The sequence below is a fragment of the Bos javanicus genome, chromosome 9, assembly GCF_032452875.1.
Source record: "Bos javanicus breed banteng chromosome 9, ARS-OSU_banteng_1.0, whole genome shotgun sequence".
NCBI classification, from domain to species: domain Eukaryota; kingdom Metazoa; phylum Chordata; class Mammalia; order Artiodactyla; family Bovidae; genus Bos; species Bos javanicus.
Window position 1 is genome coordinate 29,966,648 of NC_083876.1, and position 20,519 is coordinate 29,987,166.

At 36.4% G+C, this 20,519-nt stretch overlaps 1 protein-coding gene across 2 annotated transcripts in view; it reads left to right on the top strand.

Annotated features, from left to right (window-relative positions):
• The window catches only part of TBC1D32 (TBC1 domain family member 32), a 206,932-nt gene that overhangs the window by 121,284 nt on the left and 65,129 nt on the right, over positions 1-20,519 (top strand). For both annotated transcript variants that reach the window (XM_061427448.1, XM_061427449.1), the window contains 3 exons: positions 4,346-4,468; positions 6,227-6,335; positions 7,197-7,293. In XM_061427448.1, coding sequence (XP_061283432.1) covers positions 4,346-4,468; positions 6,227-6,335; positions 7,197-7,293 — 329 coding nt within the window. The remainder of the gene's footprint in view (positions 1-4,345; positions 4,469-6,226; positions 6,336-7,196; positions 7,294-20,519) is intronic.

Below are 20,519 nucleotides of genomic sequence, written 5' to 3' on the forward strand. Positions count from 1 at the left end.
TCCCATGGGTTGTTTCTTTATTTCTTTTAGGCCTTTACCCCGTGTCACCTTCTTGATGAGGTCTTTCCTAACTGCCTTGTTTTAAATTGGGTACAGTGATCCATCCCCATTGCTCTCTTGTTACAACTCCTTACTCATTTCCCTGCTTTAGTTGTATCAGTGCTGTGTTTTAAGTTTGTGTTTTGTTTCTTTCTCCCCTCTTCTAGTACTTTGGCATTCCGTAAGGACTGGGATTTTTGTCGATTTGTGTTCAGTGCGGTATCTTCAGCACTTAAAGCAGTAGTAGGCACTTAGTAGGTATTCAGCCAGTATTTCTTAAAATTAAGTAAATTGAATTTTGTGTCATGGGGATGAGTAGTTTCCAAATCAACGGTTTTATCATCTTCTGATAATGAACAGCATTATTTCTTTTCAGGTAACATTCTTTTTCTCATCTTTTTTGCATTGGCTTAAACTTCTAAAACAATGCTAAATAATGGACAGTTTTGCTTTTCTCATTACCTCAGTGGGAATGCTTTTCCCCTTTATACTTTTGTATACTTTGAATACTCTTGCATTGAAATGAATTTGTCTCCTTAAAGAAATAACCTTTTTTTAAATTTACTCAACATTTTTTTGGAAAATATGGAGTAGACTGTGAAATGTTGAATCTTAAATCAAGGCGCTTTTAGGCATCTGGTCAGATGATTATATGATTATTTTCTATTACATATGGATGCCATGAATTACCTCAGGAGATGTTTTAACATTAAGCTAACCTTTTCTTCCTGGAATGAACTGTTTTTGATCACAGTATGCTGTTCTTTTAATTTACTGCTGGATCAAATTTGTGAAACTCTCCATTATTCCTAGTATTTGATTTTAAAAGTAAGATTTTAAAAGTCTTCCCTCATTTGTTAAAGTTTCTATTTGCTGTTGCTGCTGCTGCTGCTAAGTCGCTTCAGTCGTGTCTGACTCTGTGCAACCCCATAGACGGCAGCCCACCAGGCTCCCCCGTCCCTGGGATTCTCCAGGCAAGAACACTGGAGTGGGTTGCCATTTCCTTCTCCAATGCATGAAAGTGAAAAGTGAAAGTGAAGTCACTCAGTCATGTCCGACTCTTAGTGACCCCATGGACTGCAGCCCACCAGGCTCCTCCGTCCATGGGATTTTCCAGGCAAGAGTACTGGAGTGGGGTTGCCATTGCCTTTTCCCATTCATGTCATTACTACAGGTTAAAAATTATCACAGTTTTGTAATGTGTGTTAATATCTGATTTTAGACTTCCTCCCAGTGTGGTTTCATTGTCCTGCTGGTGTTGAATGTTGCTATGGATATGTCTGAGAGCAGCTTGATTCCCTGCCCCCAGCCCCACCTCTCTTAGTGACTCTTCCTGGATACCCCAGTGGTCTTTCTTTCTCTAAGTGTAGTAGCTTTACTAAGCTCTGTCTCAGTGTTGACTCTTCTGATTTCAGTTGACTTATGGACATGCTGTCACTTTATATACTTAGATTTGTGGTGATTTTTTCTTGGAAAGAATTTTACTAGTATCTCTAAAGGTGTGTCCTGTTAGGTTATTTCTGTGTCCTGTTAGGTTGAAGAGAAATCTTCAAACGATAATTTGAACTCTTTGTTTTCATTATATTTTTCATACTTTTCTGTTCCCTATAACATTTATTCTGCTTTTAGCAGCATCTGTCCTTTTTTGCTATTTGTAGTTGTGCTTTAATTCCTACGACACTTTCATTTCTTCTGCTTCTTTCCTTAGCTCTGCCAGTTCATGTTTTATTTTTTCTGGTTGTTTTGCTGCTTCTTCCCTGTGCTTATACAGCTCTACTTTGTGCAAAGAACTTGTTGGACACTATTGCTTTACATTAAACGTTTTAAATAAAGAGATAATTGATGTATAATATTCTGTAAGTTATACAGCCTGTTGCTCTAATACATTTTATTTAACTTAAAAATTACAGACAATTGTTTGGTCGTAGTTTTCAAGTTATAATGACAGCTCTCCGTGTGTATGTGTGTGTGTGTGTTTGCCATCTGCTCATCCTCTTATTTCATCCTTTTTCTTGGAGCACCTTTGGATGCATCCTGTGATATTTCTTTTTGGAGGGATGTGAGTTTTTTCTCAGCTATTATTGGTATGGTCATATTCCCAATTAGTTGAACTCTTTCTGTGGGCCTAAGTTTTGGGATTTGTGTATGTTTTTGTGTTGTCCCTGCCAATCTCAATATGGAGGGTAGTCAGTTTTAACTATTAATAATTGTCTCTATAACCTATAACCAGTAACTAGTAATTGATTTGTCTGTGACTCCACCTTCTACCTGTTTGTTTTATTATAGGAACCATAATAGGACCAGGGATTTTCCTGCTTCTGTCTCATGTATTCTGTTTCCATTAGGAACCATAATAGGACCAGGGATTTTCCTGCTTCTGTCTCATGTATTCTGTTTCCATTGTTGCAAACAGAGGATTAGGTTTTTCATCTGAGTATACTCATTTTTTAAAATTTTTTTTATGAATTTGGGGGGGAAATTAATCTTTTTATTTTTCATTGGCAGCCATGATGTCCTTTCTTAGTTTCTTTCCTCCCCTAGTCATCTTTGCCCAAGTTTGACTGCTCTTGACTGTCCTTCAGCTCATTTTGTAGCTAAATATTTTTATAATCTTTTCTTTCCTTCTCAATTCTTGGGGTTATTTTTAGACTTAGAGAAGGGAAATACCAATTTATACTACCATTTTAAACCAGAAGTCTGAGTAGTGTTTTTTGTTTATCTAGCACAAATATTTTTACTTTTATAAACTAAATATGAAACATTATCTAAATTGATGATAGTAGATTTTCTCTTAGTTTTGTATGCATTTGGTCATTTTCAATAGGTTCTGGGGAGTGATATTGAATTGCTTTAAATGCGTCCATCAGGTATTTTTCTGAAGATGCTATCGAATAGGTAAAGCATGTGATTGCACCAAAATTGAAAAACTATAAAAGATGTACTGTGAGAAATATATTCCCTTAATCTGTCAGATTACACCCCCACCCCATCTAACAGTTCTTGCCAGTTTCATTCTGTTCTTGGAGAGAAATTCTGTGTAAAAACAAATATGTATTTACATGTATATTTAAATGTTTCTCAGTTTTTGTTCAAATGCTATCACTGTACACATTTTGTTCCTCTGCTTTTTTACTTAACATACCTTGGAGATAATTTCTGTATTACTCAAAAATACGCTTTTACAGTTTTTGATTGAATCATGTCAAGACAGAATCTTCACATTTGTTTTTCTTTTTAATTTATAACTTCCTTTACCCCCTCTTTTTAAAGTGAACCTTCTTTTTCTTTTCTTTTTTTCCTGAAGAAATACATAATGTGCAGAAGTCTCCAAATTCTAGCTTTGGGGTTGACTCTTTCTCCCTTGGATGTCTTTTTACATATTTCTCTGAGCCTTATATTTCCTATACATTGATAATGAGATATCTTGGATTGGTTAGTTTCAGGTTCAGTTTTCTTGGCAAGAATATTTCATAGATGGTACACTGTACATCCTCTTGCATCACAGTAGGAGCCACGTGATTTCTATGTTTAGTGATGTTAAGATAGATCAGTATGTTTAGGTGTTTTCAGCTCTATCTGACCGTTATAAAGTTAGCCATTGACATTTCACCTGGTGAACATTTCCTGGATTGATAGCGAAAAAATTCTGTCATTCCTTCTATATTTAATTTGGTGTAAAGTGATGGCAATCTGTAGTTTTTATAGATTTGCTAATGTTCCCTATTTTTTAAAGAGCACTGTCTTTTTGAATAGTTGTATTTATTTATTTATGGCTGTGCTGGGTCCTCGTTGCTGCTTGGGCTTTTCTCTAGTTGCAGCAAACGAGGGCTGCTCTCTAGTTGCTGTGCATGGGCTTCTTGTGGTGGCTTCTCTTGTAGAACAAGAGTGAGTGGCTTCAGTAGTTGTAGCCCACAGGCTCAGTAGTTGTGGTGTATGGGCTTAGTTGCTCCACGGCATGTGGAATCTTCCCAGGTGAGGGATTGATTCATGTCTTTTGCATTGGCAGGGTGGATTCTTTACTGCTGAGCCAGCAGGGCAGACCCCTTAATTTTTAAATTATTAGTTGAGAAGGTTCCTAGATTTAAATCAATTTTTAACATAGATTAGAAATTACCCATGGTCTTTAAATAGTATTTCAATAAGAAAATCTTTTGAAGTCAGTTATTTAAAATATATGTGAAATAACTGCCTAATTTTACTTACAAAACTTGTGGTTCCATGTATAGGTGTTTGAGACACCAAGAGACTCTCTAAACTTTTAGGATGTATTTTAGAATATCTATTTTTATTGTTCCTTTTTATATAGGTTGTTAAGTGTGGTATGCTGTGATCTAGACACTCTTCTTCTGTTGGAGGCTCAGTATCAAGTATCTGAATTGTTACTAAATGCTCAAGAAGAAAATACCTTAGAAATCTCTGAAAGTCACAGGTAAAAAAAAAATACTAAGACAGAATAATAGTTTTCTTTACAAATATTCTGTTAAGACAGTAATTTCGGTACAGTTTATTTCATGTTTTCCATTATTTTAATTCAGTAGATTTAAATAAGAGTAAAAAGCAATTAAAGCATAAATATCAGTTAAAAAGATTGTGAATGATGTTTTTGGAAATGGCTTGCAGAGTACTGCTTTCTAAGTTTCTGTTTAGTTTTTTATGTTTTAGTTAAGTACTGACTTTATTAAGTTGTGTCACCTTTAAATTCAGACTACATGAGAAAGATGACCCATTAAACAAAATGTCTGATTTTTGTGTCTCTTGTAGAGGCAATTTTTACTTCATTTTCTTAATTATGTTAGTTCACAGTCATAAATTCTGATTATTATGAAACGATGTTATGGTAATATCTTGAAAACTTTTTTCTACTAAAATGTCATACTTGACATTACCTTGAATTGGTTGACATATGCTGGATACACATTCAATAGCTGGCATTATTTTTGTGTCCGTAATCTTTAAAAAAAGTGTTCCTCCACCCTAGCTAGGCCTTGGAAAAATAGTATAGATCAGGCTATATTGCTGAATGCTCTAGTTTTGATATAGAGGATAGTATTAACAGCTGCAGGAAGTGTGGAGGATGCAAAGTTTAGAATTTGAAATAGGATACTTGTCCTAGAACTTACAGCAGAAAGCAAAAAGAAACTAAAGAGCCTCTTGATGATGGTGAAAGAGGAGAATGAAAAAGCTGGTGTGAAACTCAGCATTCAAAAAACTAAGATCATGGCATACTGTCCCATCACTTCATCGCAAAAAGAAGGGGGAAAAGTGAAAACAATGATGGGTTTTATTTTCTTGGACTCCAAAATCACTGTGAATAATGACTGCAGCCATGAAACTCATAGATGCTTGCTCCTTGGAAGGAAAGCTGTGACAATCCTAGGTGGTATATTAGAAAGCAAAGACATCACTTTGCCAGCAAAGGTCTGTACAGTCAAAGCTATAGTTTTTTCTGCAGTCATGTACAGATGTGAGAGTTGGACCATAAAGAAGTTTGAATGCCAAAGAATTGATGCTTTTGAACCGTGGTGCTAGAGAAGACTCTTGAGAGTCCCTCGGACTGCAGGGAGATCAAACCAGTCAATCCTAAAGGAAATCAACCTGAAAATTCATTGAAAAGACTGATGCTGAAGTTGAAGCTCCAATACTTTGGCCACCTGATGCGAAGAGCTGATTCACTGGAAAGGACCCTGATGCCGGGAAAGATGGAAGGCAAAACGAGAAGGGAACAGCAGAGAATGAGATGGTTAGATATCATCACTGACTTGATGGACATGAATTTAAGTAAACTCTGGAACTTAGTGGAGGACAGAGGAGCCTGGGGTGCTACAGTCCATGGGGACACAAAAAGTCAAACACGACTTAGCAACTGAGTAACAACAACTAGAACTGAAGGGAACATTGACTAAAAATGTGGTAAAGTTGTTGTGGAAGTACTGCCTGTCTTCATGTCATTTCTTTTTGACATATAGCATTTGTTAAGAAAATATTCTTCATATCATTCATTTCATTATATCAATTATATCTCCAATTCTTTGCTCCTTAGGTCGGAAAGCTCTAGGATAAAGTGAATGTATCTCTCCCTTTTCTATAGAAACTATATTGCTTTTTTCCTTATGCATTGCACTGACATGATCTTAAAATTAAATCATATTTAATTAAGGCAGTAACAATTGGTATGTTTATTTTTCAGGGAGTTTATAATTGATAGCTTATCAGTAGAGAGAAATCATGTTCTTGTTAGAATAAATCTTATTGGTGGGCCAATGGAACGAATTTTGCCTCCAAGGTTACTGGAGAAGGTAAGTGGAGTAAAGGGAGGGGAGAATGTTTTTCGAATGCATTTTGAAGCAAGGTAGCCAACTCAAATGACAGTTAGGATACAAGTAAACAGTTCCTAATGAAAATAGTATTTTTCATGACAAGATGTCACAAGTGGTAGTTTCTGTTGCAGAGTAGGATATTATTTTATTAAAAACTTGTCATTTTCCTTGTGTGTCTTTGAATTTTTTTCACTTTTAAAAACTTTCTCCTTCATGATACTTAATTTTTATTAAAGTGAAGTGAAGTGAAGTCTCTCAGTCGTGTCCAACTCTTTGCGACCCCATGGACTGTAGCCTACCAGGCTCCGCTGTCCATGGGATTTTCCAGGCAATAGTACTGGAGTGGGTTGCCATTTCATTCTCCAGGGGATCCTCCTGACCCAGGGATCAAACCTGGGTCTCCCGCATTGTAGACAGACGCTTTACTGTTTGAGCCACATGGCTAATTTTGTTGAATTGCATTGACAATATTGAGTACCTCTTTTTTCATCAGTATCCATACAGTTTGGTTTTCTCTGGAAGGGTTTTTTGTTATTGTACTAAGGGCACTTGTTTTGACTCTTCACACCAAGAATGGTGAGGTCGAAATGATTACAGCGCAAGAAAAATAGCTTTGTGAGCAATCTGTTTATAGAATTATCAAATTGGTCTTCAGTATTTAATGTTTCTATATTTTATTTTAGTTAGTATCCATTAGAATGTTGAATTATAAGATAGCTTTTGGTTATATTACAACTCTAGAATTTATGAAACAAAAGCTAATTTAAATGTCACTTCAAAAAGTCTTAAAATTTGATATTAAACTACTTCCTAAAGTCATCTGTCTTGCTTCTTTTTTAGGGTGATGAACCATATCCTTGGCCAATGTTTTCATCATACCCTTTACCGAACTGCTATTTGTCAGACTCTGTTATAAGAAGTACTGATCTAAAACAAGGTAAAGTATTTATTATCAAGTGCCATGTTTTAGTGCTTTTTTTATACTTTGAAAAAAAGACAAAGTAATTTGAAGACATTAATACTATTTTTCTTTCAGTTTGCACATGTGGATAGATTTATGTCTATTCCTTTGTAAGTTTTCCTTATTTCACATATTCTTTACTAAACTAATATTTATATGATGCTGAATAATTCTTATCAGAACCTTTTTTTGCTTTTTTTAAAAGGGGAATTAGTGATTTTCGATGAATTAATTCTAGATATGTAGAAGTAGCCCACCAGGCTTCTCTGTTTCTGCGCATTCTCCAAGCAAGAGTACTGGAGTGGGTTGCCATGCCCTCCTCAGAACTTTATTCAACAGATTAATTTTTTTTTATACTTGTGCCACATGTAACTCCTGTATGCTCGAGAATTGAAATAGAAATGTTATATAAATATAGTAAATAAAAAAATTTTAAATGTCAGCTATTCATGACCTTTTAGAGAACAGTCAAGTAATTAGACAATTGTATAGTATTACAGTGTGATAGGAACTAAGTAGAAAATGTGTAGCCTGCTAGGATAGTTCATAAAGCAGGTGCTCTTCCAAAGAACATTAAGTTTAATGTAAGACATGAGGTAGGTGTTTTCTGGGTATTAAAAGAGCATTTTTGACAGGGACCAACAGTGAGACTAAAAGGAGAAAATTGAATTAAGAAGTATAAGTAGTTCAAGGATGTGTGAAATATGATATGTGAGGACAAGCGTGACCAGAGATAAGACTTAGGTAAGCCAAGTTTAATCATAAGGCCTAGATACCTCAAGTTCAGGTGTTTAGACCTTATCATAAGAGCAATAAAAAAATCAAGCAGTTTTTAGACTTGAGAATTCTAAGATGAAATATGAAGATATTAAACCATTAATTTGAAAAGTTAACTTTTGATATTAACATGATCTTTGCATTACCGTCACACTTGCATTGGAAAAAAAATAACGTATATAATTGATTTCACTGGGTTAGGTTCCACAGTTATTATTGACAAGTAAGACATTTTTCTTCTTTCATAAAGCCATTTACCTTTCCCTATGTTTACTTACCTTAAATCAATTAATAGAGGCCATCAACTGTTAAACATTTTTATTTCTTTCCAGTGTTTAATATATAGACTATGTGTCTCACAGTTGCACAGAGGCAAACATTCTATTTTTTTTTTTTTTTTTCTCTCTAGAGGATAGGGAAAGAGAACTCGAGGGAATTTTAAAAGCTTTTAATATTGTCTTTTACAATTTTGCCTCTGTGTTTTTCTGTTTGACCTAATTCACAGATGTGGGGTTAAGGTTAAGTATTTTTTAAGAAAAGACCCTTGAAAGAATATCGTTTTGGACTCTTCACACTGACTGCATCTCTCAGTGAACCCAATCTTTTACTCTTATGTTTTTCTATGCTACTTTCAGTCTTTTAGCCAGTCTTAAATATTCTGACATTCTTTCTTTAGGTTTCATTATTTATTCATCTACTCATTCCTTTATTCAACATGGTTTGTGAGTGCTGATTATCAGTTACTTCACTAAGCCCTGGAGATAAGATGAGGTGTTAACACATGGTCTGTTCTCCCTGCTCCAACCCTTCAACCCTTTTCCTTGTCTGGAAATAACATTGGTATCTTTGCTAAGTTTCACTTGGAAACAAATATATCTTTTCTTTTGAACAGCAAATTGACTCATTATCCATCTTATTTTGTGACTGCCATATTAGGTAATTTGTTTCTTCAAAGTAGTTTGATAAAAAATATGCTTTATTTGAAACTGACCAAGGCGGACAAATCAGAAAATAAGATTAAATTGATAGTTCCCTGAGAAGCTCAGAGGACTATAACTTTATTCCCTGTTCTACTCTTATAAGTGATTTAGAAAGGGGAGTAATAATAGCTTCTCTCTCTAGCCCAGAAGATCACTTGCAGAACGGTTATTAACCAAGTGAGCCCACAGTGCTTCCAGGCAGCCACACAGTGTGTCCCCAGTTCAGGGCACTCTCCTAGTCTCCTAGATGACTTAGTTTCAAATCTTCTCATTCATCGACCCTTCCTCACCTCTTCCCAATCTTTCTGTCAGATAACTGTTTTCCTTTTTTTCCCCCCAAACTGAGGAAATAGAAGCTATCAGCTTCCATATACTCTTGATACATATTGGCTGACTCAGCTACATCTGTACCAATTTAGGTTTTGCATTACTATGAATGAAACTGCAAATATTGCTTAAAAAGGCCAGTTTCTTCAGTTGTGCAATACATTCCATCCTCTTTATCAGCAAAGATATTGCTTCTAACAGTTCTTCCGTTTTCCTTATTGTTTCTTCATGGGATTATGGGGTTAGGGGATGGGAGCTTGGTAGAGCTTTCCACTGTAGCTTTTCCATAAGCCAACCAGCATGCTATTAATTTTTCTATATTTAAAATATCTTCTTTTGAACTTACTTTCCCTCTCTACAATTCCATTTCTGTCCTCCCACTGCAAAATTCCTTCAAGGAATTGTCTAATTTTAGTATTGTAGTTATTCTCTTTCTGTGTTCTCTTGCATCCATCCACTTGAAAGCTAATCAGGCTTTCACCCCTGCCATTCTACCAGGGTTAAATCAGTGGGTCAGATCTCAGTACTCATCCTGTTACATTTAGCATTATCACTTAACATGTTTGATGCCTCTGCTTTTTGAAACATTTTCTTATTTGGCTTTCAGAAAGTACATTATCTGATTATTCCCCCCACCCCCTTGAATTTCTAGCAAATACTTAATCTTTGTCAGATCTTTCAGGTCTCTCCAAACTCTAAACTTTGGAGTGCCCCTCAGTTCTCAGTTGTCTTTTTGTGTGTGTGTGCATATTCTTTTGGGGATTTCATTTAGTCTTATGACTAAAATACTGTCCAATATACACAGATTTATATCTTTAACCTGTGTCTCTAGTTGACTCTGTACTCATATCTGTTCTTTGCTAGGGTGGTTAGTAAATATATCAAATATATCAAATTTAACAACTCTGAGATAAACTTCTGATACTCTTTCAAAATCTATTCCTTTGGTACATTTCCTCATTTTAGAAATGACAATTTTGTGCTTCCATTTCTTTAGGCAATAAAGGTGAAAACTTTTTTTGACTCTTTTTCTCTTCATAACCCACATTTGTGAGTGAGTGAAATCGCTGTCATGTCTGACTCTTTGCAACCTCATGGACTGTAGCCCTCCAGGATCCTCCATCCATGGGATTTTCCAGAATATCCATGGGATATTTCCATCCATGGGAATATCCAAAATCCTCCATCCATGGGAATTTCCAAAATATCCATGGGATATTTCCAAGAATACTGGAATGGGTTGCCATTTCCTTCTGCAGGGGATCTTCCTGACCCAGGGATCAAACTCAGGTCTCCCACATTGCAGGCTGACTCTTTACTGGCTGAGCCATTTCTGTCGCAAATGCTCTTGATTCTCCATATCTCAAACAAAACCACTTTTCATTCATCCACTACTCACTCTCATCTCTCACTGTACTGTTTTAGTAACCTGTTCAGTTTGTTAACACAGAAGCAAGAGTAATGCTGTTGAAATGTGGTTGGATTATTTTTACTCCTCTAACTAAAACCCTCTAATGACTTCCCTATAATCTACAAGGCCCAATTCCTGTCACATGTCCTATTTTAGTTTAATACAATTTCAAGTCTCTTTATTTAATTTCATATTTTCCCACCGTACTGGGCAGCAACTTCTAGTTACCTTTCTGTTAGTGCTTAGAACCCAAGTGTTTGAATAAGACATTATTCTCAATTTTACAGCAATACTTAATACTTCCTACTAATGGTGGTCCTGACATTACTGTGATTCTGTTAAGCAGGACAGAATGATCTAGCCAGTCAGTGGATAGCCCAAGAGATACCACAGGAAGGGATTTTACATAGATACATTTTGAGTCAAATATGAATCATACTTATGTCATTCTGATATTGCAGATGTTTCACTGACCTTATACTTACAGAAGAACAGCAGAAAATGGGAGAGGATATCAGAAGCATGTCCAAATTTCGAAAGTACCTAAGGGAGTATACTGATAATGTCCCGGTAACCTCTGTGAGAATAATGGAGCCAGACATATTTCTAGCAGATTAGAACTAAGTTGAAAGTAATGTTCCTCGTCAAACACTATTCAATAAGTTGAACATAAATTATGCATTTAAGCTAGTAATTATGCATTTAAGCTGTTTAAGCTAGTAATACTTTAAGATACAAAGAGCTGTTTTAAAGGCAAGAGTTCATATACTTGCCATTTTGCTTTTTCAATTTGGAGGTAATGATTCACTGATTCTGATAGGTGTTGTTTTAGTCATTTGCACTGCAGTACTTTGAGATATCATATCATTGTTGTGGAAAAAAATCACTTTAGCTGTGTGCACATGCTGACATTCACCTAATTTGTCTCCCAACTTTTAGATTTATCCTCCTTGCTACAGTTAGCATTTCCTCATCTGTTAAATTGCCTCTTGTTAGTTGCTTGGCATCAGTGTTAGTTATTAGATGATTTATTTTCATCTGTAAATAAGAATCTTGAGGCACCATTTGGTTCAGTTATTTTTCTTTATACACATTTTTAGGGTCACCATATTAAAATGTAAAAGCCTTTAAAAAACTGATAAGTATTATTTATGTACATATGTCACATATGTGGTAATCATAAATCAACTTAAATGGAAATTTTTCTTCCAAAATATCATCTCTCTGTTATCTGAGAGTTGAGAAAAGTAGGAAGAAATGTGTTAATATAGTAACTTATCGTTCCTGTGTAGAAGATAAGAAAGAGGGAAGGGAAGTTGGAGAAAGAATTGAGCAGTGGTTAAAACCAAATGCCAGTTAGCATGTCAGTGAACTCCTAGAGATTAACTCATGATTCCTTTCCTATATGAAACAGAAAGACTGAGACACCTAAGGAAAAGACACCTAAGGAAAATTCCAATCCCACAGAAAGACAATGCTAAAGAATGCTCAAACTACTGCACAATTGCACTCATCTCTCGCGCTAGTAAAGTAATGCTCAAATTTCTCCAAGTCAGGCTTCAGCAATAAGTGAACCGTGAACTTCCAGATGTTCAAGCTGGTTTTAGAAAAGGCAGAGGAACCAGAGATCAAATTGCCAACATCTGCTGGATCATCAAAAAAGCAAGAGTTCCAGAAAAACATCTATTTCTGCTTTATTAACTAAGCCAAAGCCTTTGACTGTGTGGATCACAATAAACTGTGGAAAATTCTGAAAGAGATGGGAATACCAGACCACCTGACCTGCCTCTTGAGACACCTATATGCAGGTCAGGAGGCAACAGTTAGAACTGGACATGGAACAACAGACTGGTCCAAATAGGAAAAGGAGTACGTCAAGGCTGTATATTGTCACTCTGCTTATTTAACTTCTATGCAGAGTACATCATGAGAAATGCTGGGATGGAAGAAGCACAAGCTGGAATCAAGATTGCCGGGAGAAATGTCAATCACCTCAGATATGCAGATGACACCACCCTTATGGCAGAAAGTGAAGAGGAACTAAAAAGCCTCTTGATGAAAGTGAAAGAGGAGAGTGAAAAAGTTGGCTTAAAACTCAACATTCAGAAAACGAAGATCATGGCATCTGGCCCCATCACTTCATGGGAAATAGATGGGGAAACAGTGGGAAGTGTCAGACTTTATTTTTGGGGCTCCAAAATCACTGCAGATGGTGATTGCAACCATGAAATTAAAAGACGCTTACTCCTTCGGAGGAAAGTTATGACCAACCTAGGTAGCATATTCAAAAGCAGAGACATTACTTTGTCAACAAAGGTCTGTCTAGACAAGGCTATGGTTTTTCCTGTGGTCATGTATGGATGTGAGAGTTGGACTGTGAAGAAGGCTGAGTGCCGAAAAATTGATGCTTTTGAACTGTGGTGTTGGAGAAGACTCTTGCAAGTCCCTTGGACTGCAAGGAGATCCAACCAGTCCATCCTAAAGGAGATCAGTCCTGGGTGTTCATTGGAAGGACTGATGCTGAAGCTGAAACTCTAATACTTTGGCTACCTGATGTGAAGAGTTGACTCATTGGAAAAGACCCTGATGCTTGGAGGGGTTGGGGGCAGGAGTAGAAGGGGACGACAGAGGATGAGATGGCTGGATGGCATCACCGACTCGATGCACATGAATTTGGGTGAACTCTGGGAGTTGGTGGACAGGGAGGCCTGGCATGCTGCGATTCATGGGATCACAAAGAGTCGGACATGACTGAGTGACTGAACTGAACTGAAGCTAAAATTAGGTTTCCCAGGAGTTATTAATTACATCACTAATCAGAGAGTGTGCTCTTCAGTGTTCTATTTTGGTGTGTTCAGGATGGGGACTTCTTTCTTTTAGGAGGAAGGGAAATTCAGTACTTCCATACTGAGAAATAAAAATGCCTTGAGTTGGGTAGCACACTCTGGTCATTGGAAAGACATAACTTAATAAAATGAGAAACAAGCTCTCTTACTTCCCTTTCTAGCATCTTCCATTCACTTTGTTTTTTATTTTATAAAGTTTATTCAGGCTGAATTATAAAAAACAGCAATCTAATTCATGCCTATATCCTATCTACCTTATTACTGTAGAATTTCCATCTTTATCAAGAAATCACTCAGAAATACATTTACTTTGTTGGGGCGGATATCTTCAAAGTAGAAAATATGTTGTTTTGTCATGGGCTTTATGTTTCTCATATCCCTAACAGGGCCAGCAGAAGCACAGCATCGATTCACAAGGTCATTGATGGCCAGGCCGTTGGGAGTGATTGCTTTTATTTGATCTTAGAAATTCAAATAGCTAGTCATTGAAAGCCTCAAGCGTATTAGTAACTCCTGATGCAAGTAAACTTATGAATGTTCTGAAGTAAAAATGAGCTTAAGAGAAAAAGAAGAATAGGATGACTTATAATAGCAACTACATTTTAATAAAAGAATGAAAATTGCCAAATTAACAAATGAGTAGGTTGGATTGCTTTTATTTCTAGTCTGATAAGTTATGTAAGATTTAGGATTACTGCTCTTCCTCCAATCAACCAAAAATAGAATCCCATGAGAAAAACAAAGTGCTTTGAAAAATAATATGTACTACATAAAATATAATGCAGCATGATGACAGGTATTGTTTGTTCTGATTTTGAAAGTCTTTGTATTATGTCTTACACATATAGTTAGACTATAAATATTTTTTGGTGATGAATTCTCCTTTTTATCAAATATTTATCTAGGCTTTTATGTCAAGTTAGGCACCTTCTCATTTTTCTCTTTTTTTTTTCTTTCTGTATTGTTTCTACCCTTGGAATTAAAATTTATTTTCTGCAGATAAAAGGTAAATGGCTTTTGTTTGGCATCATCCTGTTAACTGAGAGAATAGGAAAATATGATTATGGATCCTTTCCAATGTCATAAATCTTGAGCTGTAGTTGTTGAGATACTTAGTTTAAAAATCAGAGTAAGTGTTTTCTTTTGAATTGTAAAACTCTTCATGTACTTCTTGATGTTTGAAACAAACATCAGTAGCAACTAGCAGAAATAAATCACCTGCTAGTTTAGGTGCAAGTGATAAGGGAGAACTAATTGCTCTTTTTAAAAAAATGCTTCACTGATACCTCCTATAGTACATGCTTAATTATCACATATTAAAATGAAAAGTGATATGATAATTCTAAAGTGAAGTATAATCTGTATAAAATATAGATGTCATATGTTTAAGAACTCACAGTTCAAACCAAATAGTGTAAGAATTTAGATACTCTCACGTTTAGAAATGTAGGGAGAACTAATATAGAGAATTTAAGCATCTTTTCAGTTACTTGGAGACTACTCCGGAGTCTTTCCTTAAATATTGTAAATATTAAGAATAAAGTGGCATAGCTATATTAATCTACATGGAAGAAGAAAAGATAAGCAAAAACACAAATTGGAAGCAAATATTTCGCAGATAAGCTTCAGTCTAATAGATGGGTGACTTTCCAAATTAAGCCTAGGAATCTGTTGCAAGTTAATTTATTAAATCTTCCATTTATTTTGTTTCTTTTATAGCAGCTGTTTATGATACTCTGTATGAAATGGGCATTCATAAAGAAGTATTAAAAGTTTTTTGCATAGATTTTCTTTGCATTTATATTGAGCTTACATTTTTCTTGTCCTTGAAATGGAGGTTCTTTCTTTTTACATTATCTGTGATGATAAGTATAATCTTTCCTTCTATATAGTAATCTTTTGAGAAACCAATTATACAATATCATCAAGTATGAAAAGATTATAGTACTTACCGTAGCAAAGAATTTCAGGGTTTAGATATGAACTATTATCAGTTGTAATTGAATTTTGTAAGCATGAAACTTGATGTTTCCTATTTTCCTCAGTGGTAGTAAGTGGGTTGGGTAAAAAGTGCTTATTGCCAGAGAGAACTGTCCTGTGCACTGAACAATTTTTTTTAGCAGCTTTCATGGTCTCTGCTCACTAGATACGCATAGAAGTCTCTATTTGCACCCACCCCTCCCAGCCAGGAATGTCTGTAGACATTACTGAAAGACAGGGAGCAAAACTTAGCCCATTTGAGAACTATAGCTGTAGATTTGCTTTTGCATTCTAGCACTTCATACAGATAGACTCACGTAAGATACTTTTGTTTGTGCTTGATTTCTTTAAGCATAATGAGTTGAAGATTCATCTAGTTTGTTACATGTACCATTTGTGTGTACCATTTTACTCAGGAGGATTCCAGTATAGATTAACTACAGTTTGAATTAATATCACTTTTTGTTTATATTTTCTTAAAATTCTTAAAAACAACTGCATTAAAATTTTTACCTGGTAATTGTATCACCAAGGTCCTTTCTGTGTCTTTATATTTATTGATTCAACTACAGGTTAGTAATTTTTAATTGAATATTCAGCATTACTAATTTTACATAGTTAAGTGCTAGATTTTGTTTTCTTTAAAGATTAGTGGACATTTTGGGCCATGCAGTCAAGTTATTTGTGAAGTCAGTTTGATCATTCAGGGCTTTCATTTTTTTTGTTAGGGTGAGTGTAAAGTTGTCTTTGTGTGTATGTGTGTGCTTAGTCGCTCAGTTGTATCTGACTATGTATGACCCCATGGACTGTTGTCCACCAGGCTTCTCTGCTCATGGAATTCTCCAGGCAAGAATACTGGAATGGGTTGCCATTTCCTACTCTGGGGGATATTCCCAACCCAAGGATCAAACCCACGTCTCCTGCATTGGCAAACAGAGTCTTTACCAGTGCACCACCTGGGCAGCCCCGTGTCTTTACTTTAAGGCTAATTTAACTCTTTTACAAAAGTTTGGCTCTTTTGGTCTGTAGAACTCTGTAGTTGAGGAGGACTCTTCATAATCTTTCTGTAACTTGGACATCTCCTCACCATATGTATACTCTGAGAATTGTTCATGTTCTCTGCCCAGTCTTGTGGAGCTTCTCTTCATCTGCACAGCCGATTCTTTGCAACTACCTTGACAACAACTTACACAGATTTCTGGAGTTCTTTCTTTGTTCTTCCTCTTCCACAAATTTTAGTCTCCTCAGTCTCTCTGCAGTGTGACTTCTGTCTCTTTAACTCAATGCCCCACTTCCTGCATATGATGTTGAAAGTAATTCTAGAAAAAACCAGGGCCCAGTTGTAAAGGTACCTTGTTAGTTTCCCTTTTCTCAGACATAATAGTCCTATACTGCCTATTGTTGACCAGTGTCTGAAAACAGTGTTTTGATGTATTTTAACCATTTCTTGAGTTATTTATGGCAGGAAGGCAAGTATATTTCCAGTTTCTCCATCATGACCAGAAACAAAACTATGGTTTTTAAATTTTTTATGTGACTATAAACAAAGAAATTTTGGTAAACATTAAAATTTTATGTATCGTTCAGGTTTGTTCTACTCCCAAAATCACTGATTTAGAATTGTTGTGTTCCTATGATACCATTCCTGTAATTCCATTTCTCCTTGCCTCATTAGGGCTTTTGCTAGAGTAAAGTTACTGGCCTCTCTTTGGACTTCCTCACTAATTAAGCACTAAGATAGGAAGGAAAAATGTTTCATAGGTGAATTTTGCAGAAGGAATGAAAAATCTTGAATTAGACCACTTAAAGGCTGTATTTCCAAGTTAGCCTATCTTTTTATTAATTTTTATTTAAACCAGTTTTTTTTTTTTTTTTTTCAGTTAGTGTTATACTCATAGCTTTCCTAACAAGAGCAATCAGGAGAGACCTTTGGTTGTCTCATCACTGTCTGTGATTGAATATATTTTTTCAGTGCAGGGGAGAGATTTTTTAAGTCCATGTGGTAGGAGATCCAAGTTAAGGTGCTTAATTTAGCTGTTATGGTACTAGCACTGATACTTTGAACTCCATTTATCTCCTGCTGTCTGCTTTTCATTTGGTTCCAGATTTGGAGGGAGGAAATAAAAGAATTGTTTTCCTCAAGCTTGTTAACATTACAGATACAAATTTTCAGTAAACATATCAAATCACTAAATATTATTAGCTGTGATATATGCACATTGAAGAGCTCACATTCCCACTGAGAGCTGGGGGAAACCATAACTAGAAGTTATGAGGATACAAAGTTATCTCTCTAGGAGTCTTCTAGGCAGTCTATCTCCAGCTCAGCATTTGTTAATTGCCTCAAATCAAATTTCCAGGTACTAAATTGGGACTTTCAGCCTTTCTCCCAGTTGGTAGGTGCAGATGCATAACACATTTACTGCTTCAGGACTGTTTACAGTCTAGTGGCTGTGATCTTTTCCTTGGATGGAGATGTGAGAGCAAAATAGAATAGCAAATGTGAAAGGAAAGTGACAGGAGAGCAAGAAGAGGGTGTGAGCAGGAGGGAAGAAGAAAAGACAACAGGATTTTTAAATAGCAAGTAATTTACAAAAGAGCTTTATGGACATTTACGCCTTGAGGGATGGTGGTGGTTATGAAAGACAGGGTCACACATGGATAGAAAGAATTGACACAGAAAGAAACAAAGATGAAAAACTGCTTTTGTCTTTTCAGTCATGTACCACTAGTGATTTTTTATAGAAGTATAACTGACTCTTACATGTTATATTAGTTTCAGGTGTACAACATAGTGCTTCAGTATTTTTATAGATAACCCAAGTAAGATGGTAGGTGTTGCGAGAGGGCATAAGAGGGCAGACGCACTGAAAACATAATCACAGAAAAATATCCAGTCTGATCACACAGACCACAGCCTTGTCTAACTCAATGTTACCCATGCCGTGTGGGGCCACCTAAGATGGGAGGATCATGGTGGAGAGGTCTGACAGAATGTGGTCCACTGGAGAAGGGAATGACAAACCACTTCAGTATTCTTGCCTTGAGAACCCCATAAACAGTCTGAAAAGGCAAAATGATAGGATACTGAAAGATGAACTCCCCAGGTCGGTAGGTGCCCAATATGCTACTGGAGATCAGTAGAGAAATAACTCCAGAAAGAATGAAGGGATGGAGCCAAAACAAAAACAATACCCAGTTGTGAATGTGACTGGTGATAGAAGCAAAGTCCAATGCTGTAAAGAGCACTATTGCATAGGAACCTGGAATGTCAGGTCCATGAATCAAGGCAAATTGGAAGTGGTCAAACAGGAGATGGCAAGAGTGAACATCGACATTCTAGGAATCAGCGAACTAAAATGGACTGGAATGGGTGAATCTAACTCAGATGACCGTTATATCTACTACTGCTGGCAGGAATCCCTTAGAAGAACTGGAGTAGCCATCATGGTCAACAAAAGAGTCCAAAATGCAGTACTTGGATGCAATCTCAAAAACAACAGAATGATCTCTGTTCGTTTCCAAGGCAAACCATTCAATATCACGGTGATCCAAGCCTATGCCCTAACCAGTAATGCTGAAGAAGCTGAAGTTGAATGGTTCTATGAAGACCTACAAGACCTTTTAGAACTAACACCCAAAAAAGATGTCCTTTTCATTATAGGGGACTGGAATGCAAAAGTAGGAAGTCAAGAAACACCTGGAGTAACAGGCAAATTTGGCCTTGGAATACAGAATGAAGCAGGGCAAAGGCTAATAGAGTTTTCCCAAGAGAACGCACTGGTCATAGCAAACACCCTCTTCCAACAACACAAGAGAAGACTCTACACATGGACATCACCAGATGGTCAACACTGAAATCAGATTGATTATATTCTTAGCAGCCAATGATGGAGAAGCTCTATACAGTCAGCAAAAACAAGACCAGGAGCTGACTGTGGCTCAGATCATGAACTCCTTATTGCCAAATTCAGACTTAAATTGAAGAAAGTAGGGAAAACCACTAGACCATTCAGGCCTGACCTAAATCAAATCCCTTATATTTATACAGTGGAAGTGAGAAGTAGATTTAAGGGCCTAGATCTGATAGAGTGCCTGATGAACTATGGATGGAGATTTATGACACTGTACAGGAGACAGGGATCAAGACCATCTCCAAGAAAAAGAAATGCAAAAAAGCAAAATGGCTGTATGAGGAGGCCTTACAAATACCCGTGAAAAGAAGAGAAATGAAAAGCAAAGGAGAAAAAGATATAAGCATCTGAATGCAGAGTTCCAAAGATTAGCAAAGAGAGATAAGAAAGCCTTCCTCAGCAATCAATGCAAAGAAATAGAGGAAAACAACAGAACAGGAAAGACTAGAGATCTCTCCAAGAAAATTAGAGATACCAAGGGAACATTTCATGCAAAGATGGGCTCGATAAAGGACAGAAATGGTATGGACCTAACAGAAGCAGAAGATATTAAGAAGAGGAGGCAAGAATACACAGAACTGTACAAAAAGATCTTCACAACCCAGATAATCACAATGGTGTGATCACTGACCTAGAGCCAGACATCCTGGAATGTGAAGTCTAGTGGGCCTTAGAAAGCATCACTACGAACAAAGCTAGTGGAGGTGATGGAATTCTAGTTGAGCTATTTCAAATCCTGAAAGATGATGCTGTGAAAGTGCTGCACTCAATATGCCAGCAAATTTGGAAAACTCAGCAGTGGCCACAGGACTGAAAAAGGTCAGTTTTCATTCCAATCCCACAGAAAGGCAATACCAAAGAATGCTCAAACTACAACACAATTGCACTCATCTCACACGCTAGTAAAGTAATGCTCAAAATTCTCCAAGCCAGTCTTCAGCAGTACATGAACCATGAACTTCCAGAT